This window comes from Channa argus, chromosome 23 (assembly GCF_033026475.1).
Source record: "Channa argus isolate prfri chromosome 23, Channa argus male v1.0, whole genome shotgun sequence".
Lineage (NCBI taxonomy): Eukaryota > Metazoa > Chordata > Actinopteri > Anabantiformes > Channidae > Channa > Channa argus.
Window position 1 is genome coordinate 10,096,404 of NC_090219.1, and position 21,201 is coordinate 10,117,604.

A 21,201-nucleotide genomic window follows, 5' to 3' on the forward strand; every position below is an offset into this window, starting at 1 on the left:
TATATATATACTTCACGAAAAAATCATGTTTTACTTTGATTTATCAGCTTCTATTACGTGATGAATTATAGGAATTTTTTTTTGCTGCTGTACAAACACAAAGCAAACATTTAGCATTTTATTACCGCGTTGTCTGTGCGTTTCCCTCATTAAACCATGTTTTTTCTCTCTTTGGTTACTTATTTTGTACAAAATTTATAATTTTGTAAAGTAGCGATGCAGAAAATGAAGGGATCATGAAGAAGTGTCTTGGTATGTGACAGTTTTGTTGCATTGTAAATTTAGGAACAAATCTGTTCATTACTCATAGGAAAAGGCGACAAATGTCCCAAAAATGTATCGATGTATTCAATCAACTATATTTCCAGTAAAAGTAAAGATTTGTAATATTTTACTACCACTGTGTTTTTGTGTGTGTTTGTTTTTTTAACATTGTGTGCTCAGAGTTTTAGGCATCACAGGTAAAAAAAACTAATCCGTTGACATACTTTGGGCCATGTAGAGAAGTAGACACCTGCAAGTTGCCCCCGTATCAGATGACCGTTCAAACCGATCCAACCGATCTGTTGTTGTAACCTCCTCCGCTTTTCCGTTACAGACTTTCCACCAGATTTTGGAACCTGCCTGCAGGGATTTCTCCCCGTCAGCCATCGACTCTTTGCAGGCCAGTCAAGTTCTTACACACTCATGAATGTATATTTCCAAAGCCTTTCTCAGGCTGTTAATCACACGCTCGTCTAAAATATCATTTGTGTGTTGCAGCCTTTTTCAATTGTTGAACAGCACAAACTACACAAAACATAGTTGTGGCCATTTTAGCTACCTCCAAGAAAATGTTAACTGGTTTTAGATTCAATCTACAGTACATCGAGTCCATGTTCTGGGAATGTATTTCAGAATTTCAACCTAATATGCAGAAGGATCTAACCTAGTCTGTATGAACTGATTAGATTTTGGTGGTCTAGTCAAGGTAACTGACCATTGTTGTAAAAGCAATCTCAAACATATGAAGGGATTTCATCTGGCGTTCGCTTGGAGTCCGGTGAACTGCACATCTGTCTGGGCAGACGTTCACGTAAACTAATGTTTCGCCAAAACAGTGTGGCGGTGCTTGTAGTTTAGAAACTCTCATACATACTTAATCAACATTTCTGTTTTTAAATGTGCAACCGTGTCAACTCGCAGCTGAATTTTCTTCTCTTAAGTATTGAATCCAGGAGGACGCTAACGGAATGTGCCAGTTCAACACACTTAATGAAACCACATTTAGAATTACTGCATGGGAGTCGCTGCTTTGTGCAAACAAAGGCCGCAGTGTACATGAATGTTTGTCAGTTCATCCGAGTCCAACATAAATGAAACTCCTTCAAGGAATTCCTGACACATTCCGTTAGCGAGAATGAGGAAAGACATTGAGGTGAAACCACGGCAACGTCAATCTGACCTTTGACCGCTCTAATCTTAACAGTTCATCCTTTAAGGTCGGTGACATTTCATTGACTTTGAATGGCAAAATCGGATCAATTCATGCAAGTTCAAGGGAAGTTGGTGCAGAATTGGAACAAATGCCTTCAACATGTTCCTGAGTTCATAAAACGAACGAACTAGAACAGGCAGGACCACAGCTGTTAGCAGCACAGAGGCATAAAAAAACAAAAAGGCCCATGAAGCTTTTTAACAGTGCCATTTTAATGTTTGTGCTTCAAAGACAATTCTTTAAACCTCAAACAGCTATTTTACAGATCCAAATAATAGGTTGACTAAAATCTCTCCTGTACATATGTATATAATAACATACAAAGAACACAGTGATGGAAAGCAAAAACAAAGTGAAATGCACTGTAGGGCTCAGCTGAACCCGACACAGGGAATAATGGGCATTTAAAATATTTATTATGGCTTAAAGTTGACAGAACACCGTGGGTTTATACAGTTCTATTACTTATTGCCACATCCCGTTCACTTTGAAACAAGTGAGCGGTTCAGAACCAAACTCATTTTACAAACACTATGTACAAGTTATTGTTTTTCAGCAGTTTCACCTCAAGGATTCATCACTGTACAAGCGTCATACCACATACATCAATCTATAGAGCATTTAAACATACTAATTTCTTATTTACAAATATTTTGTAAAACCCTGATTATTTCAATAGTATTTAAACCAACCTTGCAACTATTTAAAGATAAAACACTTGAATACCTCAATACTTAATAGCGAAAGAAAAGGGGGAAAAAAAAACCTGCTTGTTTCTTTCTTTGATCCAAAAAAACACTACTACCATTGGCCTTACACCAGTAGAAGTACAGTATTTCGGTTTAAGTACACAAATACTGAGCCAGGACTGTTTGAGGCAGTATCAAACAGTGAAATACATCTCAACTCTGATATCAGTAAATATTTAGACTGTGTCGTGCGTACTGAAGACTATCCCATAATATGCAGGTTGATACACTGGAATAGGGCAACAGTGAATTAACCTGCTGCATTAGTCTTTTTTTTTTTACCAAGTAAAGTCTTACCAAACCCTCGTCACCCCATAAAATACGTCAAATACTGTAATAGAATAAAACTGTGGTCCCCAGGTACACAACTGTATTACAGTGTAACAAGTACAGAAAACAAGTACAAATACTGAAAGTCAAAGGTCGTCAGGTACGTAGTCTTTAGAACACAGAGGGAGGTTCACAGCAGAATCGAGGGGGGAGGGGGAGGAGGAGGAGGAGGAGGAGGAGGAGGATGTCTATTTGTTTTCATGCAGGTCTCTGTGGAGGATCCAGATGTCCTCGTGTGATTGGTTGTCAATGTTGCGGTAGTAGTAGTTGCTGCTGCTGCTGCTGGTTGGAGCCTTTTTTCTGTTGCTGTTGGACGTCCTGCTGCGGCTGGGGGGTGTCTGGCCTTGAATGGGGCTATGGCTGCTGCTGCTGCTGCTGCTGCTGCTATTATTGCTGCTGTTGGAGGCTCGTGCCTGCTGCCCCCTGCTGCTGGCGACGGGGAGCTGCGATTTAGCGCGGGGACCTGAACGCCGATCACCGCTCTGGACAGACACCTGGCTGGAGCTGTGAGCAACGGTCTACAGGAGGAAACAGTTTGGTGAGTCTGCGGTTCACTACTGGGTCAACGAAGTGACCCAAAGATCCAGCGCCTACCAACCAGCGACAGGTGCAGCTGTTCTATATCTGTGGTTGTACACATGCCTTTATTGGAACTTTATTTTTAATTTGCTTTTCAGACTGATGGACACTGAGGCCGGGGTCGAACAAACTATTACATCAAGACTCATCTGATTAAGTTTGGAGGCAAGCTGCTCTCACAGTCCTGACAGAGGTGAGTTTCTCTCAAGCTCCTCGTTTTGTCTTTCATTTAGGTCCTTTTCAAACATCCAACTTGAAAGAACAACTTCATTTGTAAATTAGTCACATTCTCAACAATTCCCATACACACACTAAAATGCCTCCACTTCCCTTCCTGCCGCAGCCCTAGAGGACAATGTTTGCCCATTTCCAGTTTATTTGCTCTATTGTTTTAATCACCCCAACAACAGAACATAACTAAAGATATCAGCTACAGATTAGTTACCAAAGTGCACATAAATGCAGTTAAGGATGCAGCTTTATATTTCTACAATTTTTAATTACAAAACATAGTCATATTAAAATAGCCACATAAACCTCCTTTGTAGTGAATTGTTGCTGAAATCTGTTCTTTTGTGGTAGAATAGTGTTTTGCAAACATGTTCAGGTAACAAATAAATCAAAGGCCAATTAGTCATTAAGAAATGCAAAATGAAGCTCAAAGCAAAGAGACAAAATCAACTTCACCAATTTGCCAACACAGGCGCAGCTTTAAGAAACTCACTTGCAAAAAGCCACAACACAACTGAGAAAAGAGCTGCAAAAACACTGGAAACGTTTCTACGTCATCAGTCCCAGGGGACCAGGGGGCGGCACTATTCTCTTTTTGCAGCGCTTTGCTCAGTTTGGTTGTGTTGTGGCTTTATGCAAAGCGTCTCTTAATGCTGCACCTGTGTTGGCAAATTGGTGAAGTTGATTTTGTCTGTTTGCATGTGTTTTCAGGTCTGGATCATAATTCTGATGCTAATTTCCCGAGATACTGCACAGCGTACTCAACGCCCCTTTAGTTTACAGCCTGGGTTACCTCATTTTTTAGTGCTGTACACCTCTGTTGTCCAATAATCATAAATAAATTGTTTTGTTTTTTTAATTTTGGAATGAGTCTGGCTGATGTGTTTTTGTTTCTGGACAACGATGGCGAAAACGACCAAAGTCTTTCTTTAAAATCTTAAATTTTATTCTGAGGCCTTCACTGATGTACTTTTCTTTTTTCTTTGTCCACCTCACCATCTGTGGTCGCCGCTGGACAGCGGTTTCCTGCTCATGAGGAGATTCTTCACTGGGAGAACTGGTGAACAGGATCAAGTCGTCTTTAGTCCGAGAAATCTGCGGGAGATCAACAGAGCAAATGTTAAGCAGAGGATAAAAACTGCAGCGAAGGTGAGTAACATAATCGTCTGGCTACATTCAGACGATCCTGTTAGTAGTGTACAGTAGAACATGCTGTAATTACTAAATTGCAGGGTGTCATCAGCACCTGGGCCATGCAGGTGAAGGACTAAGATTAAGGGGTTAGTATGTAAAGGTCAATTTATTTTCTCACCAATAATTTAGAAATTCATGTAGAAAACATTTGTCATCCCTTGCAGCACATCAGAGTCCTTGGAAATGATTCATCATACAAAAACTCCCCATATTATTAAAATACCTGCAGTGATATGTAATTTATCTTGATAGACTCGCACCTAGAAAGCCACTGTCTAACAACTTCTTCCTTTAGACATTTTTAAGCTCTATAATCAAGAGGTCAAATAGCACGGGTGCAAGTTAAAGCTAAATGTTATTCCCAGGCCAGTGTAAACCCCAGACACACATAAGACCCCTATATTTAGAAAGATGACCGTGACAAATTAAATCGCCAGGAATGAGTCAAAACATGTGACCTAAAGGCAGAGTGTCTGGAAATAGCAGTGTAACTAAGACCTGAGTGGCTTCTGAGGAGCTCTAGTTTGTATTTTGCTGGATGACACACACCTGTGTCACAACGGCTTTAACATGACTCAATCTTTCTACAGTTCTGAATAACTCCTGCTTCTCCATGATTTTAAACATGCAGTTGCAGATTTATACACAAGGGGGCATCAGAAACAAGTTGCAAAAACAACACTGATAGGATTCAGCAATTATAGCGGGACCTACATCCAAGATGCCCCCCATCTTTTAAGGGAAATGTCTGGATGCTTAGCTTCGAAATCTACCACTGGGTTCGCTTGCTACCGGCTGCCGTTTTGTCCTCAGCACTTAGAGTAGTGTTTGTCGAGCTTCTTCCCGAAAATCTGCTGCTGTGAGCAGCCAACGACGCAGAGCAGGGACTTGGACAATTTATTTACCAGTAAGCTCTAAAACCAAATGAAGCTGCAGAATCTTGGAATTACTTCATGAGTTTGCATATTAGTAACAATTATTATACACAGAGTCTAGACCTGCTGTGTGTGTGTGTGTGTGTGTGTGTGTGTGTGTGTGTGTGTTAGCGCACACACCTTGCTAATGTCTGGCTCTGACTTGCTGGAACACATGGTCTGTAGCTCTCTGATCAAATCTGTCTCATCATCTGAGAAGACAGACAGACCTCTAGTCTCCCTACAAAAACAATGACATGAAACATAGACACTCAGCTCTTTAACATGATTATTACAGTCTGTCTAGCTCCTGTCTGACTGAAGCTTCCAATTCTGCTGGCTGCTGCAAGTCCTACTCATAAAATAAAATACTGCTCAATGGTAATAATAAGCAGAGCACAAACCTCTGGACTTTGCCGTTGGTGACGAGACTGACATCAGTGCTGGATAGTGAACCTGTAACCACAAGCACATGCAGAATATATGTAATGCTTAATCCACTAAGTTCATCATAATTTCGTTGTACACCTTGTGTGTATAATGACAAAGTACTTTACTTTTAGTGTTATTCGGTGTTTCAAAACACTAAACTAGCACAACCTTGACACTTATTCAGAGGATGGCAGGTGAACTACGGTTTGTGAAATGTGCCAAAAAAAACGGACAATTCAACATAAAATTCATTTTCAATATATAGAAACATCATTTCGAATTTAACTAGACTGTTTTTTGTTTTTTTTTCTAACAGCTAAATGTCGAAGCATCGGTTTAATTTGGATTAAAAACCTGGGTGGACATTTTGTACAGTATAGTATATTATTATTTACAGGTCGTTCCTTTGGCTCCTTATCTTTCTATTTGACAGTAAGTCACCTCTCCATATTCTCCTAATATGAAATTTCTGTTGGCCAACTATCAAACGTTGACACATTGGCAAGTTACCAACCCACAGATGTCACAAACACTGCTACGATAAACAGTTACAACACAACCGTGTGCCCTGCCTCTAACAGAGACAAGTAATCGGAGGACAAAAGCTAAAATGTTGATTATTCTTATGTAAAAAAAGCAGCAAGAGGTTGGCAAATATTGTGGAAGTCATGTCTAATATCATACAAAGAGAGACTAAACCATCTGAACAGGGAAGTAACTGGATGAGTGTGACTGTGCTAATCGAAAAGAACCCGTCTTCCTGCTGCTTTAGAGCATCTTAACCATCAACCTTGGACAGACCCTGTACTGCTGGGGACCGAACAGCCATCTTACCCTCTCTGAGGGAACCGCCACAGCTCCAGTTCAAAGCAGGGCTTCCCTTCTTCCGAGGACTGGTGTTGGATCGTCTCAACTTGTTGCTGTCCCGCCCCTTTCTGCTTCCTCCACTGCAGTGTCCTTTATAGGAACTGATGAGTGACAGAGGGAAGGTCCCACCCCGGAACTCCAGCAGGTACCTGTCTATTTCTGAGAGAGGGGGAAAAAAAAAAAGCCCAGATCAGGATCTTTTTAATGTTACACTCCTGTTGTTTTTAAAGTCTTTGAGGGAAACGACAGCTGCACAAACACTCACCATGTCGAGGCAGTGGGCAGCCCAGAAGAACAGCCTTGTTGACCAGGATGCTGAGGGCGGCTTTCACCACAGCCTGCTGCCCGGCACTCAGCCCGCAGTTGCTAGGAGACGGTCGCTGTAACGACGACGAGGACAGAGAGGAGGAAGAGCAGCGCTTGGCTGTTACCTGGGAGATGATGGCTTCTTCCACACGGGGGACGACGACAGCGTTCCAGAGCCGAGCGAGCCACCTGGAGACACGTGAGCATGTGATCCATCACAAGCAAGACAAGGTACCAACCGTGTGAACGCTCTAAATCGACTGCGTCCGTTTTACCACTGGTTTCGTTTCGATGTGACAGTGCTGCTGCGTCTGCAGCTATTCAGTTCAGCATGTCTGAAGGTCGGTGCTATAGTTTGCACCTCCTTATTAAGAAAAGGAAAATAGCTAAAAACAAACACATTCATCAACTTAAGATCGTATTTCAAGGAGTTTATAAATAGTAACATAATAAATCCATTACAAAAGTTTACATCCCACTTGATAAATGAACTTTAAATATTTCTGATGAACGAAGATTTGCAGTAGCAGTATGTTGATGGTTTGTTTAATTCTGACATTTAAAAAAAAAAAAAGGGGATGCAAACGCTGGCATCCAACTGGTCTTTTCCCCCAATGGGCAGTATTTTAAATTTTAGAAATTATTACCACTTCTGCCAATGCTCCCCCAGAGGACACACAAAGACAAACCAAGAACCAAGTTTTTATTAGGGAGAGGTGTTAACCAATCTGTGGCTCCTGTTTCTCATAGTTTGCTGCTTCTCTTTGTTAATTAGATGATTGGACAGGTCACCTCAGCCTCCTAGAATTTGTATAGTATTTCACTGTTTTCTCAGATTGTATATTGTAATATTATTAAACGACTGCAGCAGTGGCTCAGTTGGTAGAGTGGTCACCTAGTGACCATAGGGTCAGAGGTTCGTGCCCCACTCTTTCCAACCATGTTGAAGTGTCTCTGGGCAAGACACTGAACCCCCGACAGCCCATTCCCCCTCCCCAGCTGAGCAGTGCCAGTTCCAAGCCTGGTAGAAATTGGGGAGGGTTGCATCAGGAAGGGCATCCAGCATAAAAACTGCCAAATCCACATGTGCACAATGATCGACCCTGAACTCACAGGATAAGCCCAAAGGACAAAAAATATTATGAAACAACTACAGTAATCATCACATTATTAATCATCAGTTGCAGCTTGACTGTATTTTACTTTAATAAGTGAAGCAATCAGGAGGATTTACATATGAAGCAGCTTGATAACAGATTTGATTAATCAGTAACTAAGCTTTATTTATTTGTCTTTACTCTAAAATACTTTAGGAATTTGGTCCAGACAGACAGAGGCCTGTGGCACTAGCAAACTTGTTAGGTAACAAAGTTTGCCATCAAACATTAGTATTTCCTGGGGTGCTACGTAGGACTAGTTACACACACACACCTGACGATTGCCTGTGTGTTGTTTGGAACCACAGGGCAGGACAGGAAAAGCTGTGGGCCCAGCAAAGCCTCGTGGGTCCCCAGGCGGAACAGACAGGCGTTGAGCTGTTGCCAAACCTGACTCACCCACACCACCAACCGCTCCATGATGCCATCAGGTGTCCAAACTCCAGTTTCCAACTGGAGGAGACAAGAAGAGAAGTACAGGGAACAATTTACTTTGGGCCTTTGTCCTGCAGTTAAAACACAATTACTGAGGAGGATTTAACTGCTGACAAATCTGAGCAGCTCTGGAGCATAAAATAATTTCCAAGTCAGTGCTCAGTTGCAGCACATTACGAATACAGACAAACAAACCCACCCTCTGCATAACAATTCTACTAGAACTGCTTGTTGCATCCATATTTATAGGAAGTCTGGCGTCTATCTGGAGGTTCCTCCACAGAATCTGAGTTAAGGTCTGGGCTCTGACTGGGGCGCTACACAAACGTCAGCATTAAAACAGCTGAACTTGCTCATTTCATTCTTCCTCCTTCTTCGTGCCTGTAAAGCCATGATAGAGATCCCCTCCCTCCCTTTCTCTCTCTCTCTCTCCTTGGCAGCATCCAAACCTCTGACTGACCTTGTGAAGCAGTTTCCTGCGGAGGTGTCGTCCCAGCAGGCCTTGCAGCGGCTCCTGCTCCCATCGGAGAGTCACCCAGCGGAAGTGCTGCTGGAGGCGGAGCTCTGATCCCTGCAGCCGGGGCTTCGACAGTGTTGCAATCAAGAAGCTGTGCTCACAGAAATGGTGAGGACCTAATGATTAATGCATAGTAGGTAAAAAATGACAGAAAGAAAGTTGATTAGATAATTTGTTCTGAGTCGTTTGACAGTTTTATCCAAGGCATTATCTGATACAGGAGGACAGCGTATGGCTACGTGTATTTATTGCATGTGTTGGACATATGTAGTCTGTTCCTGCCACAAATTGAACAAGGTATTATTTTAAACTTCAGGATGAGGCATTTATATCAGATACTAATCACCATGTAAACCAAGGACATAATGCTGAAATATACCCTCACTGACCCCTTTATTAGGTACACCTGTCCAACCATACTTTCTACTTTTCTACAAGATTATAATTTCTCCGTCTGTAAGTTTGAAACTGTCAAAGATTACAAAGATTATGGTTGGTGGAGTCGTACTGCAGTGCATTATATTAAGAGGTGGTTCTAATGATTTGGCCGTCCTGAGAAATTATAACCTGATTAAATTAGAATTCTGGTCAGAGTCGCTGTATTGAGTTACATTAAATGGCACAGGTGTACCTGGCACAGGTGTACCTAATGAAGTGCCTGTAGTGTGAGTGCAGCTCCAGCAGCACAAATTGGTACAATATGGTAAATGTTACCAATGAAAAGCTGCAAACATATACAGTAAACTGGCCTAGTTTACCTGAGAGACTGACTTTTTTACAAGTCGTAATAATTCCTGCTTAAATCTACAGTTTATAATTACGTATCTGTCATTCTAGTTCCAGCCTGGCTGCAGTCATACCAGTGTTCAAGACCAGAGGCGAAGCAGCTCTGTTGTCCAGACTGTGACAGAGGTCTCCCAGCAGGCCTGTTAGGGATGAAGCTCTCTCCAGTCCCTCCAGTAGCATAACCACACAGTGACCACTGAGATCATGTGGTGCCCTGATCCTCATACCCACAGCTGGGACCAGAAAACCTGAAAGCATTAGGAGAGGAAGGTGATTTTTTTATTATGATACAACTACCATGACTAGTTGCTGGGTTTAGATGGACGCCCCACAACCACCAAACAGGTCTTCAGATTTCAAACATGAACGAACCTAAAACAGGTTAGGCCTGATTTAATATTAGCTGCTTTTAAGACAGATACCTGCTCTAGGTTTCCAAGGTCTGACTGACTTGCATTTCATGCCTTGATTATTTTCGTTATGAATTAATTAGTTGATAATTTTCCTCCTTGGGTTTCACGGTCTGGAAATGTCAATATAGTAGTATCCAGATCTTTTGCAAGAGCTGAAAGAACCAAGGATGGTAAGAATAAATAGGGTGATGGTTCTAATGGTTTAGCATCTATCACAGAGTAAAAGAGGTGTGCTCACCTGTTGGCATGACAAACCGTGTGTCTGATACCAAGAACACTTAGCTCTTAGTGTTATTGTGACTGGAAGGTCATATTTAATTTATTAATTTAATTTCTTTAATTTTCACAATTTCCCTGCAAAAAACTGAGAAACAAGGTTTAAGAGAAGCATCTGTTGAATCAGGCAACAATCCCTAAAAAGGTCTGATAAATCCTCCTGCTAAGTCCTGGACCAATGATCAAACCCCCACAGCTATTTATATAAAAGAAGAAAACAAGGTTTGTTCGTTTGGCTTTAATAAAGAACTCGTTTGAACTCTAACTGAGAGGATCTGCATGAGGTCACAACCGGATCTATAGCATTCTACAAGTGAATTTCTCTGTAGGTGTGAGCACATCACCTGTGTGTGTCCTTACCACAGGTTAGGAAAGTCTCCAGCAGCTGCTCTTTGGTCAGGCTCTCCTCCACCTCCACCCTCACAACATCGCAGCAGAGCCCCTCCGCCTCCTGCTTGGACTGGGGGAGACGACGGAGACGAGATGTAAGAAGGGAGCCGGTTGTCATGGAAACAAAGAAAATCTACTACTATTCTGTGCCGACAGAGCAATGAAGCCAGATGAGAATTTGAATGAGTAGAAAGGGCTTTTCCAGTCACGACACAGCAATCAAAGAGCAGAGCGGAGGCGCAGCTGCTGTAGACATTTTCCTTCCTTCCTTCTTTTCGCTTTAAATGTATAATATGCAGGTGTTCAATTTGAATACCATGTTTTCTTTATCTGCTAATATCCTATTTGTGCCACTGTCTAAACCACAATTTCGTGCATTAACCACAGAAAGATCAGATGCAGCAGTGTGTTTTCACTGACTAACCCAAACCCACAGTGAGCAAAAGAACCAACGCAAACGTCATATAAAAAGGGGAACTGATGCACGTTTCCCAAACTTTTAAATCTTCGAATCATCGGAGATGAAAACCGTGCTCATAGTTGTGGAGTTTCTATCATAGCTGCATAATGATCAGTCCCTGCAAGAATTTGCAATGTTGCAATTTCAACAATCAGTTCCCCCATGAATTCTGCATGAGCTTACAATTTAAAACCTTAAAAATTCCAACATGCATCACAATTATTTTGGGAAAGCTGGCACCAACATCAGGCCCTTTCGGTTACAACAACGACAAAAAGGTCTGAAATCGCGGAGGGAATGAGTAGACGGACAGTTCTCTCCTTCACTCAGAAATCAACATCTAAATATGCTGTGCGTGAGGTGACAAAGGTCAGTGCAACATGAACTGCTTGGAGAAATCTTCCTCCACTGGAGGGGCAATGGGGGCTTTGGGAAAGGTCGCAGATGATACTGCATCCACAGCCACAGTAACTAACCATTTACTACCAGTGAAAAACTCAACTGACTGGGCTTCTCTTGCTTTCTCCTGGCAGACTGCAGCTTTCGGGATCAGTGTTTGAGCGCTGGACATACCTTAATGCATTGAGCGACCAGATTGGCGACATACTCCTGACAGCTGCCCTCCAGCCCATGAAAGATGAGGCTGCCATACTGCTCAACCTGGACACAGACAGAACAGGTGGACGAACAATTAATGAACAAACTGTGTTGATAGTGGCAATATTATGCTAATGTGCGGCCCCACCTTCAAATAACCGCTTCAAACAGCGCTGGATGTCATAACTGTGACTTGAGTTGTGGCTGCACATAATGTTGGATTTCGTGTGGAAATAACTGAACAAGACCATAAGTATGAGGGTTTAAGTAAAATGAGTGAAAATTGATAAACTAGCAGATGCGTAAAAGGAAAGTTGGATGTTTGAGCTGTGAAGCTCCAAAACTGGCTACGCACTAAAAATCAACCTTATGTTTATGGTTTCTGTTCTTCTGACGTCTCTAAAAACACATTGTGTTACACAATAACTGTCATATTTGAATAATGAGCAAACGTTGTTGCAATATTAACTCCAGTTTTTATTATTCCGAATAACACGTTTGTGCTTAATAACTTGATTCGTCAGTAGCAGCTCAGGCTTCCTGGCTTAAAAAAACATCTTACACTTACCTGAGCCGCTGGATAAAGTCTCAGTCCTGAGATTCTACAGTTTCTCGGTAATGTTCATTTATGTACAAGTGCCTTTGTTTGCTCCTATAAATCATTTACAGCATCTACAATTACAAAATCTTGCTTTGATTCCCATCACAACCAGCAGGGGGCAGTGCAGCTTCTGTTCTCCTTCCATCCGTCCCCTTCACCACCCTTCTTTTTGCTGCAGTCTTCTAGCTTCCTCCTAATTTTTCCAACGTCTCACTCATCTAATCCCTCAGTGTTTGGATAAATGTTTGTGTGTATATGCGCTTACCAGGCGGACATAGTTTTGCAGCAGCGGCAGAGGGAAGAGGGATTCCAGAGCTGGCTCATCGAGACATGACTCAGACAGACCTGTCAAAAAATAAATCCTCAAATCGGCTCTGGTTTACATGCTCAGTGTCAGCAACCATAAGTCACTTCAACCCGTACGGTTACATCTCACAGAGGAACCTCAAGGTGCCCTTGGGTTGGAGAATGTCCTGGTCTTTATCTTAGCTGCCAACATTCAACAGCTGATTGTCCTCAGGTGCTTTTCAGCTACAAGTCTTAGATTCCAAAAATGGAAGGTTCACAACTGCACTAATCGAATCCCACTGAAATGATTCTAACTAGAGGTTTCCGTCCACATCTTTATTAACATGTCCACCCAGTTTCTGCATTGTCCCCCCAAACTTTTATTTCTAGCACTTCACGTGGACACTGTGCGTCATCAAATCTGACGTGAACACCGTATTGCAAAGGTCTGTAATTTTCTAGAAGCAGCTGACGTACATGATTTCTTTCTGGGGAATATTGTGACTAATGCTTGAGACAGTTGTTGAATGCAGTTTTTTTTGTGTGTGTTGGGTTAATGATCAGCTGTCGTCCACATGGACAGATTACAAGACCATGGGGCCCCCGCCCTCTCCTATTGGTCATTTTGAATTTGTGACAATTTTACATTTGTGTGTAATTACGTCTTGTTGTGTAATTAGTCTTTTGATGTCAATTGTTGAGGTTTTATGCCCATTTTGGGACATTGTGTCTGTTTTGGACGTTGTCTTAAGTAGTTTTGCATCTTTTTTTTAAACCTTTATTTTGGACATTGTGTCTGTGTTTGGTCATTTTGTTGTTAATCTCCTTCTGGTTATCTTGTGTGTTTCAACTGAGTCATTTCAAACCGGATAGAAACAGCACCTTTAAAGGCTATGTCCCATGGAAAAACAGATTTTATAACAGATTTCATCAATTAAATCATTTTGCAGTATCTCTTCATTTTCTTTCGAGACAATTTGTTACAGCTCAGGTACAAATTATTTATTTTTTAAACCACTAAAGCTTCTAAATGAAAATGGTCAGAATGACTAAGAGTAAGACCGAGATGCAGGCGGAGATGGAAACGAATCCAAGAAAGGCAGAGAGAGAGAAAACGAATCGATCAAGCGAAGAGAGGAGGTGGAGAGAGATGGAGAGCTTGGCTGCCGCTCACCCCGATTTTCATTTAGCCAGACTATCGTTCAGTCTTTTGTTCCTGACTCACCGAGGCAAGAAATACAGTAGATGAAGCAATTCATGGAACGGAGGCAGCAAAAGCACCTGACGGCGAGAAAAAATATTCCAGCATCTATACTGTTAGACTGTCTGCTGCTCAGGGCTCATTGTGACTCATTTGTAATCATTAACACAACGAGCCTCAGGAATGAATCTGGCTCTATGTCTTGTATATTTTGCCATCTAAAAACACACCTTTCCACACTACAGTACAAATACTGCTGAACACCATAATACTGTATCACACTCCAGATCATAGGATATGCTGCATCCTCAGCGTAGTGCGTTATCACGTACAGAAACTCATTGTTGCCATCATTTAGTTTGGTGTGAGAGGAACAGATTGTCAGCGAGCGCTTTAGGCCAGATTGTGGCCTACATCTATGACCCAGCACACTGCTCTTATTAGCAGGTCAAGTGATGCATTATCTATTTGGAAAAAAATTACTAGAGTCCCAGCAAAACTGGTAAAAACCTATACATGGGTTATTTAGACAACCCATTCGCTACCTTCTGCATCCTCTTGTCCGTACCTCTAATTGAAATGTCATCGCGCCCGTCGGGGGATGTCTGCATTCATGGATGGCCGCATTCAAGCTAATTATTTGTGTCTGCACAGACTATGTGTACCCTCATGCACCAAGGGCACATCTACCAGAAAGGTGAACGGATGGCGTCTTTCATACACGGCAGGTGTCTAATACTCATTTCAGTGTTGACGCCGATCATTTATGAAGCAATTAAACATGCAGTTTCATGTTGCCATCGTGATTTGTATTGTGCACACGTACCCATGGAACATGCCCATCTGCATAGCCTCAAGTCTAGTAGGAATTAAAACGCGTACGTCCCTAGTTTGGGTAGGTGGTCATAGTAACTGCATGCTGCCATTATACACCAGCCATAACCTTTGCCTGAGTAGCAGAACTCAACAACCAGGTGAAAAAACACTGAAGTAATGTGGGCTGTTACACAATACATTTCCTCACTTAAAAGCTGATGTATTGTAAATGTATGTGTGTTTAAGACTTAGTTTAGATTAAAACTAATTATTGTTTAGGCAACTATTTATCCTAAAAAATATTTTGTCTGAAGCTTCCCTTCCTGCAGTGCAGCTCAGTAAGCAGATCATTGTACATCACTGCCCACGCTGCAAATGCATCCAAACACATTTGTAAGGCTCTTTCATCTACCAAACGGGGTTTGGTATTAGTGATGGCAGCTCTGATTCTGGTGTTGGCTCAATGCTGCCGAGTAAACACAGACTCTGGGTTGCCGGTTTTGTACCTTTGAGGCGAATAGTGATGCATTGGCTGAGAGGCTTTCTGACAAGGTCCCAGGGGGATAGAGGCAGCTCCTGACCTGGCAACCACTCCGTATCTCCTGGAAGAGAAAAGCAAAAACACGTGGGGATTGTGAGATTGTATCACACAAACTGTAAACACACTTAAAAAGGTCCCACAACAGCACACACAATAAAAAAAACAACAAAAAAACACTACACAACACTTAAAGAGGCTCCTAACACCACACATGCACCCAAGTGTACAAGTTATTAGCATGTTTGTATAACGCAGTATAGTAGAAAGCATGAACAAATTAGTGACCAATGAATTTAGGATGCAAAAATATAAAAATTCCCTCTTTGCACTATGAAGTATGAGTCAGGAGTATGACTGCGTCTCTCACAGGATCTAATTAGAGCAAATACATATCATTAGCACCATCAGAGGTGTAACTGAAGTCCTTTTAATTAGAGAAGTTTGTTTTCTAAAAAAACAGAAGTTGTCCCACGTTATTCGATTTACCTCTGCATGATGCAGTATTTCAGCTGTTCTTAGTCCGTAGGAACAATACTCTGAGGTCTAAAGCGAAACTCATCAAATGCCAACTGCCCCCGTAAAGAAACCACCGTAGCTCAGGAAACTTTAACCGCTGCACAAAACAACAATGGTATGTTTAAACGTAGTGACCGCGTGACACAGAAGTGGCAGTTTGATTGTACAATGCAATTAGAAATAAAAATACTGCACTACTACACTTTAAATCACAACAGGCAGTTTAGACGGTTTTCCATGAATCCGATTCTTTAAAGGATGAACTACAACACCCAGCAACATTTTAAAATGTAAAGAAGAAGAAAAAAGGTTAAATAAAAATTTAATTAAATAGTCAATTACTAGTTTAAACTATTGCTAACTTTTCTATCAGCACAATTAATTTTTCTAGTTATATTTTTTACCACCTCCATTTATATATTCTCGGTGCTGTTTCCATCTTGGGTACAACACGCCTGTAAAAGATCATTCTTTTTATTTTATTATACAGAATAAACAGATTTTTAATCACAATAAGAGGCCATCTTGATAAAATAGGGTTATTTATCAAAATTATGGCTTAATTGTCTCTTTAATCATTAATGAATGAATTAGCTATGGGGATAAGTGCTAGTTTAAACAGACGACATGTAGTGCTGTCAAAGCTGCCATCAAACTGTGTGAATCAAATGTTAATTTCCAACAAAAGTGTGGCAGCGAGCAACACAGACACAGAGGGAACAGAAAATGATATTCAGACATGCTGAGGCAAATGAGACCAGCACTAAACACCAAAGAGTTGCTCCATGTCTGCTGCTTGATTCCAGTTGACAAAGACGACATTTTTTCCTAAATTGGCATCTTTGCCCCCTTCATCCCTCCATCTCCCCTCCCCCCCCCCCCCCCCCCCCCCGTCTCATCCATAATGCATCTCTCCACTGCTGGTGCTTTCTTTCATCATAATCCCCCCTCAAAGCTCACAAACACACCGGTTTCTTTTCTTGTTGCATGAACTAGACGGTAGCAGTGTAAGAGACAGCAAAATGTGTGACACAGACAAGTAACAAAAGGCAAACAGGCTGAGAAAGAGAAGGAGGGACAGACGAGTAGTCCTTGGCATTTGAGGCTGAGGACATTTATTTCCTGCTTATCCAGCAGGGACCTGCACAAACACACTGCTTCACACACATGTAACTAAGCCTAATCTAGACTCTATTTGAAGAGAAGCAAACACACGCTGACGATATCTGATCACCAGAAACACAGAAGCAACATACGCACACTCCACAAGCTCCAACAGATTAATTATTCATCAGTTCAATGAAAAAGGACCAAACAGTATCATGCGTGAAGCTCTGACCCTCAGACAAGCTGAACATTGGAGAAGCAGCATTGTGTTAAACTATTCTCAGTCGGAAATATATAGCACAAAAAAAAAAAAAGAAAAGGGGATAAAAAAGTAGAGAATACAAGAGAAGAAAAGATGTTTAAATGAAAACAGTGTTAACAGAAGGGGAAAAAAAAAAGTGTCTCCTCACCAATAAGGACGCAGGCGATACTGGCTGGACCGAGGCCGAGTGGGAGGCATTTCGCCTTCTCCCCGGGCGTCTGAAAATCTCCACAGACGATCTGGAGGTGGGTTATGAAGGCGTGTGTCAGGGTGGAGCCCAGCTGGTCCCAGCGCGTTGACCGGTCAACTGAGACGCGGCCCAGCACTAACTGGCCGCTGGAGCCCCCCTTCTCCTCCTCCTCCACAGGAGAAATAGCCCCCACTCCTCCTCCGGCTCGACACTGGAGACGAACCAGGACCCTGTAGGAGTCTGGGGGACAGGAACGAAGAGAGAACAGGGGAAGGAACGTAAACATCACGATGGTTTAAAACTACTTTTGATATTATAATTGATATTTTACTAAATCGGCTATTTAAATGTTCACAATTTAATCTAATTAATTCTTTTTATAATTATTATTATCGGTATAGTCTTGTGTTACATACACGTCCAATGGATGTGTATGTAACACAAGTTTGTAAACTACAAAGTGTGAACCAGTTCTTTTTGTAAGATCCATTCAGCCAAAATCAGGTCAACCAACCAACCAATTTCAACCAATTTTCATCTCTCTGACAAGCACTGAAAACTCAGTGCGCACGCACACAGACACACACACACACACACACACACAGACAACTCACTTAGGTTTTCAAGCAGATTTTTGCAGTCGTCAGTTGCCACATCATGAATAGTGCGATTACATTTATCCCTCCTCTCTATGTCCTGTTCACTGTGGCTGCACAGCACCTCCAGACACTCCTACACACACACACACACACACACACACACACACACACACACACACGACGATCATAAAACAGCTTGATAAGACAAAAACACAGATTACTTGGTGACCAGCATGCACATACACAAGTATTCCCGTGTGTCGTACCAAAGCCAACTTTACTTAATGGTCTTCATTTATATTCCAACCAGATGCATAGTCTAGTCTAATCTTGTGCCTCACAAGTTCATTTACGGACAGTGGGGCAGCAAGGTCAGCCGTCCCATTAGGCCGCCACAGTGGAGACTGATGGCAGAGCTGGATGTTAGCGTGAGATCTATGAACCTGTGTAGTGTACATACGTAAAGAATAATAGCAGCACGTTACCATTAGAGTATAGACTGCACAAAAGGTTTAGATCAACGGTAGGAGGTTGAGTCAACGTAGAACCTCTGAGATTAAGGTGGTTAAACCCCTTTTTGGCCACAAGGGGGCAAAAGGTGCGGATAGAGGCACAGCTCTCCTATATTATCCCCTTAAAGTTACAAATTACCACATGGCTTCCTATTGACACATCTTGGAGTTGAGTTTCCATCTATCTGACATGTAAATCCAATGCTTCTCACTTTGAGGCCCATGGCAGCAGCCATGTGTGCAGCTGTCCAGCCATCACTGTTGGCCAGGTTCAGCAGGGCAGCAGGAAGTGCCAGGGTCCCAGGAGGGTCAGTGGTCACAGTGGGGTCACCCTGACCCCGATGGGAGAGGAGAAGGCACAGCGTGTCAACGTGTCCCGAACGCACCGCCGCGTGGAGAGCCGTACAGCCGTCCTGCAGGGAAGACAAGGACAATTTTAATCCGTGTGCACAGTGTTTGTGCTCAGTAAGTTACAGACTCTAGACTGGAGTCTCTTAGTTATATTTCATAACGTTATGCTCTAATGGAGGCCTCACGAGTCAGATCATAAACATCCGCATTAATTATCAAGTTTGCAGGGATTGTTTTCAATTGTCTTTTGCTTATTTTTATAATTAACTCATTAATTATTCAGACAATAAAATGTGAATATACATTAAATATTCCAGAGGACAGTCACATATTCAAGGTACAGTGCAAAGCCAAACATATTCCTGTTGCTGATTTTAAGTCAATAATTACAGAATTATACTCCAACTGACTATTATTTTTTCATCTGCCAAGTATTTCTGGTCTATACATATTAACGTTAACATGTTTATAAAATAGTGAAATGTGCACATCACGGGTGAGTATGAAAACCACTGAATATTCCCATTTCTGAAGCTGAAAAAAGTGAACTTGACATTTTTGATTCATCGGTTACTAAATTATGCACTGAACTGTCAGAAATGCTGCTGCTTATTAAAAACTAAACCAATACAGCCCAGGATAAGAAATTGCTCTGACTACTGCCCTTTCAGACCCAGTTTAGAGACATGTTAAATCCTTACATCTGACCCAACACACTGGAGCATTTTCAGGTGTCCAAAAATACCTCCGTGCTGAAGAGGTCGGATATGCTATAGAGACCGGCAGCTCTCTGGCTCAGCAGGGAAGCCAGGCTAAATGTGGAACAAAGCAGGTAACTAAATATAGGGGCTCGTCACTTGCTGCCATGGCAACCAACAGGCTCCTATGGTTACCATGGAGACCCAGGAAGCCAATACACGAGTCCCAGTGAGACAGCCAAAATCCCCTGAAACCGCATCGGACGAAGCAGGTTAAGTGAGAAACGGTGAAAAGTGGCACAATGTGAGAATTTTCAGACTGAATGAGGAAACAAAAGCACAATTTGGTTGGAGTATTTACTTCATATTTGCTCACATAACCTGGATTTACACTCACTGGCCACTTCGGAAGGTACACGTGTACAATACAATACAATACACCTGCTCTACCAAGAATCCTGCTTTTACAAGGTTATAATTTCTCAGTTTATCTACTTATTATTTATATGAATGCACCAAGTTCCTGATACTAAGATCCTGTGAGCCAATATCAAACCGTGGCAGCGCAGACTTACCGTGGCGGTGCACGAGCGATCGGCTCCAGCACTCAGCAGGACCCGGGCTGAGTTAAGCTTTCCAGCCTCACAAGCCAGGAAGAGGGAGGTCTGTCCCCCCGAAGCTGCCATGTCCACGGCAGCTCCAGCAGCGAGCAGCACCTCCACACAGCTAGAGAGCAGAGGGAAAAGGTTAACATCATTTAGCCCAGCATAAATACATCACTACAGAACGTTGTGTGGAGTCTGTCCAGTCACCAAAACTCGACTGACCGATAAATAATAGTTGTCCAGAGATCTTTATGTGAGAAGGGCTGGTGGAATTAGTCTACGCCCTTCTCTTGATTTTGACAATGTCCCTTTATTAAATGGCAGAGTAGCCACTTTTTTTTAAAGCTTAGTCTAAAATCAGATTCTAAAACTAGGATAAAAATAAAAATACAATTACAATTAATATGCATATTGTATGAACAGATCTGCAGTGCTAAAGTATGCATGCATGTTGTTTGCCCTTCTTTAGTTATAACTTTTTTTATTAGTTATTTAAATAGTAAAATACAGTGAAATTATCTGTTAAACGTAGTATCTTATATCCATAATCTTTGAAAAATAATAATTTCTTATCTTTTTTATTATCTACAAAAGAAAAGATTCAATCACGCATAAAACCAATAGCAGCCCACATAATGAGGTTTTTACATTTGTTACATCAGCAAGCATGAAGATCCTGCACTTCCTGCAAGATATGAGCACATATTGCATGTGCTACGCTAATGTAGCCCATATTGGAGAAGAAGGCAGAACATGTACACTTGCAAACAAAGAAACGTGGGTGATGAATAAACAGACGTGCAC

General features: G+C 41.9%; 1 protein-coding gene and 1 long non-coding RNA gene across 4 annotated transcripts in view; one reads left to right on the forward strand and one right to left on the reverse strand.

The window, feature by feature from the left end:
- Positions 1-1,667: 1,667 nt before the first annotated feature.
- Positions 1,668-21,201, reverse strand: part of cttnbp2 (cortactin binding protein 2) — a 69,140-nt gene continuing 49,606 nt past the window's right edge. For 2 of the 3 annotated variants that reach the window (XM_067492936.1, XM_067492937.1), the window contains exons 7-23: positions 20,368-20,518; positions 18,956-19,156; positions 18,247-18,364; positions 17,591-17,872; positions 15,523-15,618; positions 12,977-13,056; positions 12,087-12,173; positions 11,024-11,123; positions 10,049-10,222; positions 9,132-9,304; positions 8,511-8,689; positions 7,039-7,268; positions 6,741-6,932; positions 5,879-5,930; positions 5,616-5,715; positions 4,363-4,461; positions 1,668-3,074 (exon numbers count right to left, since the gene is read on the reverse strand). In XM_067492936.1, coding sequence (XP_067349037.1) covers positions 2,745-3,074; positions 4,363-4,461; positions 5,616-5,715; positions 5,879-5,930; positions 6,741-6,932; positions 7,039-7,268; positions 8,511-8,689; positions 9,132-9,304; positions 10,049-10,222; positions 11,024-11,123; positions 12,087-12,173; positions 12,977-13,056; positions 15,523-15,618; positions 17,591-17,872; positions 18,247-18,364; positions 18,956-19,156; positions 20,368-20,518 — 2,644 coding nt within the window. In that variant the 3' untranslated portion in view covers positions 1,668-2,744. The remainder of the gene's footprint in view (positions 3,075-4,362; positions 4,462-5,615; positions 5,716-5,878; positions 5,931-6,740; positions 6,933-7,038; positions 7,269-8,510; positions 8,690-9,131; positions 9,305-10,048; positions 10,223-11,023; positions 11,124-12,086; positions 12,174-12,976; positions 13,057-15,522; positions 15,619-17,590; positions 17,873-18,246; positions 18,365-18,955; positions 19,157-20,367; positions 20,519-21,201) is intronic. The other variant, XR_010912192.1, reaches the window with a different exon arrangement.
- LOC137108413 (uncharacterized) lies at positions 10,105-13,987 on the forward strand. The gene is made up of 2 exons (XR_010912193.1): positions 10,105-10,244; positions 12,047-13,987. It is a non-coding gene; the product is annotated as an uncharacterized lncRNA (long non-coding RNA).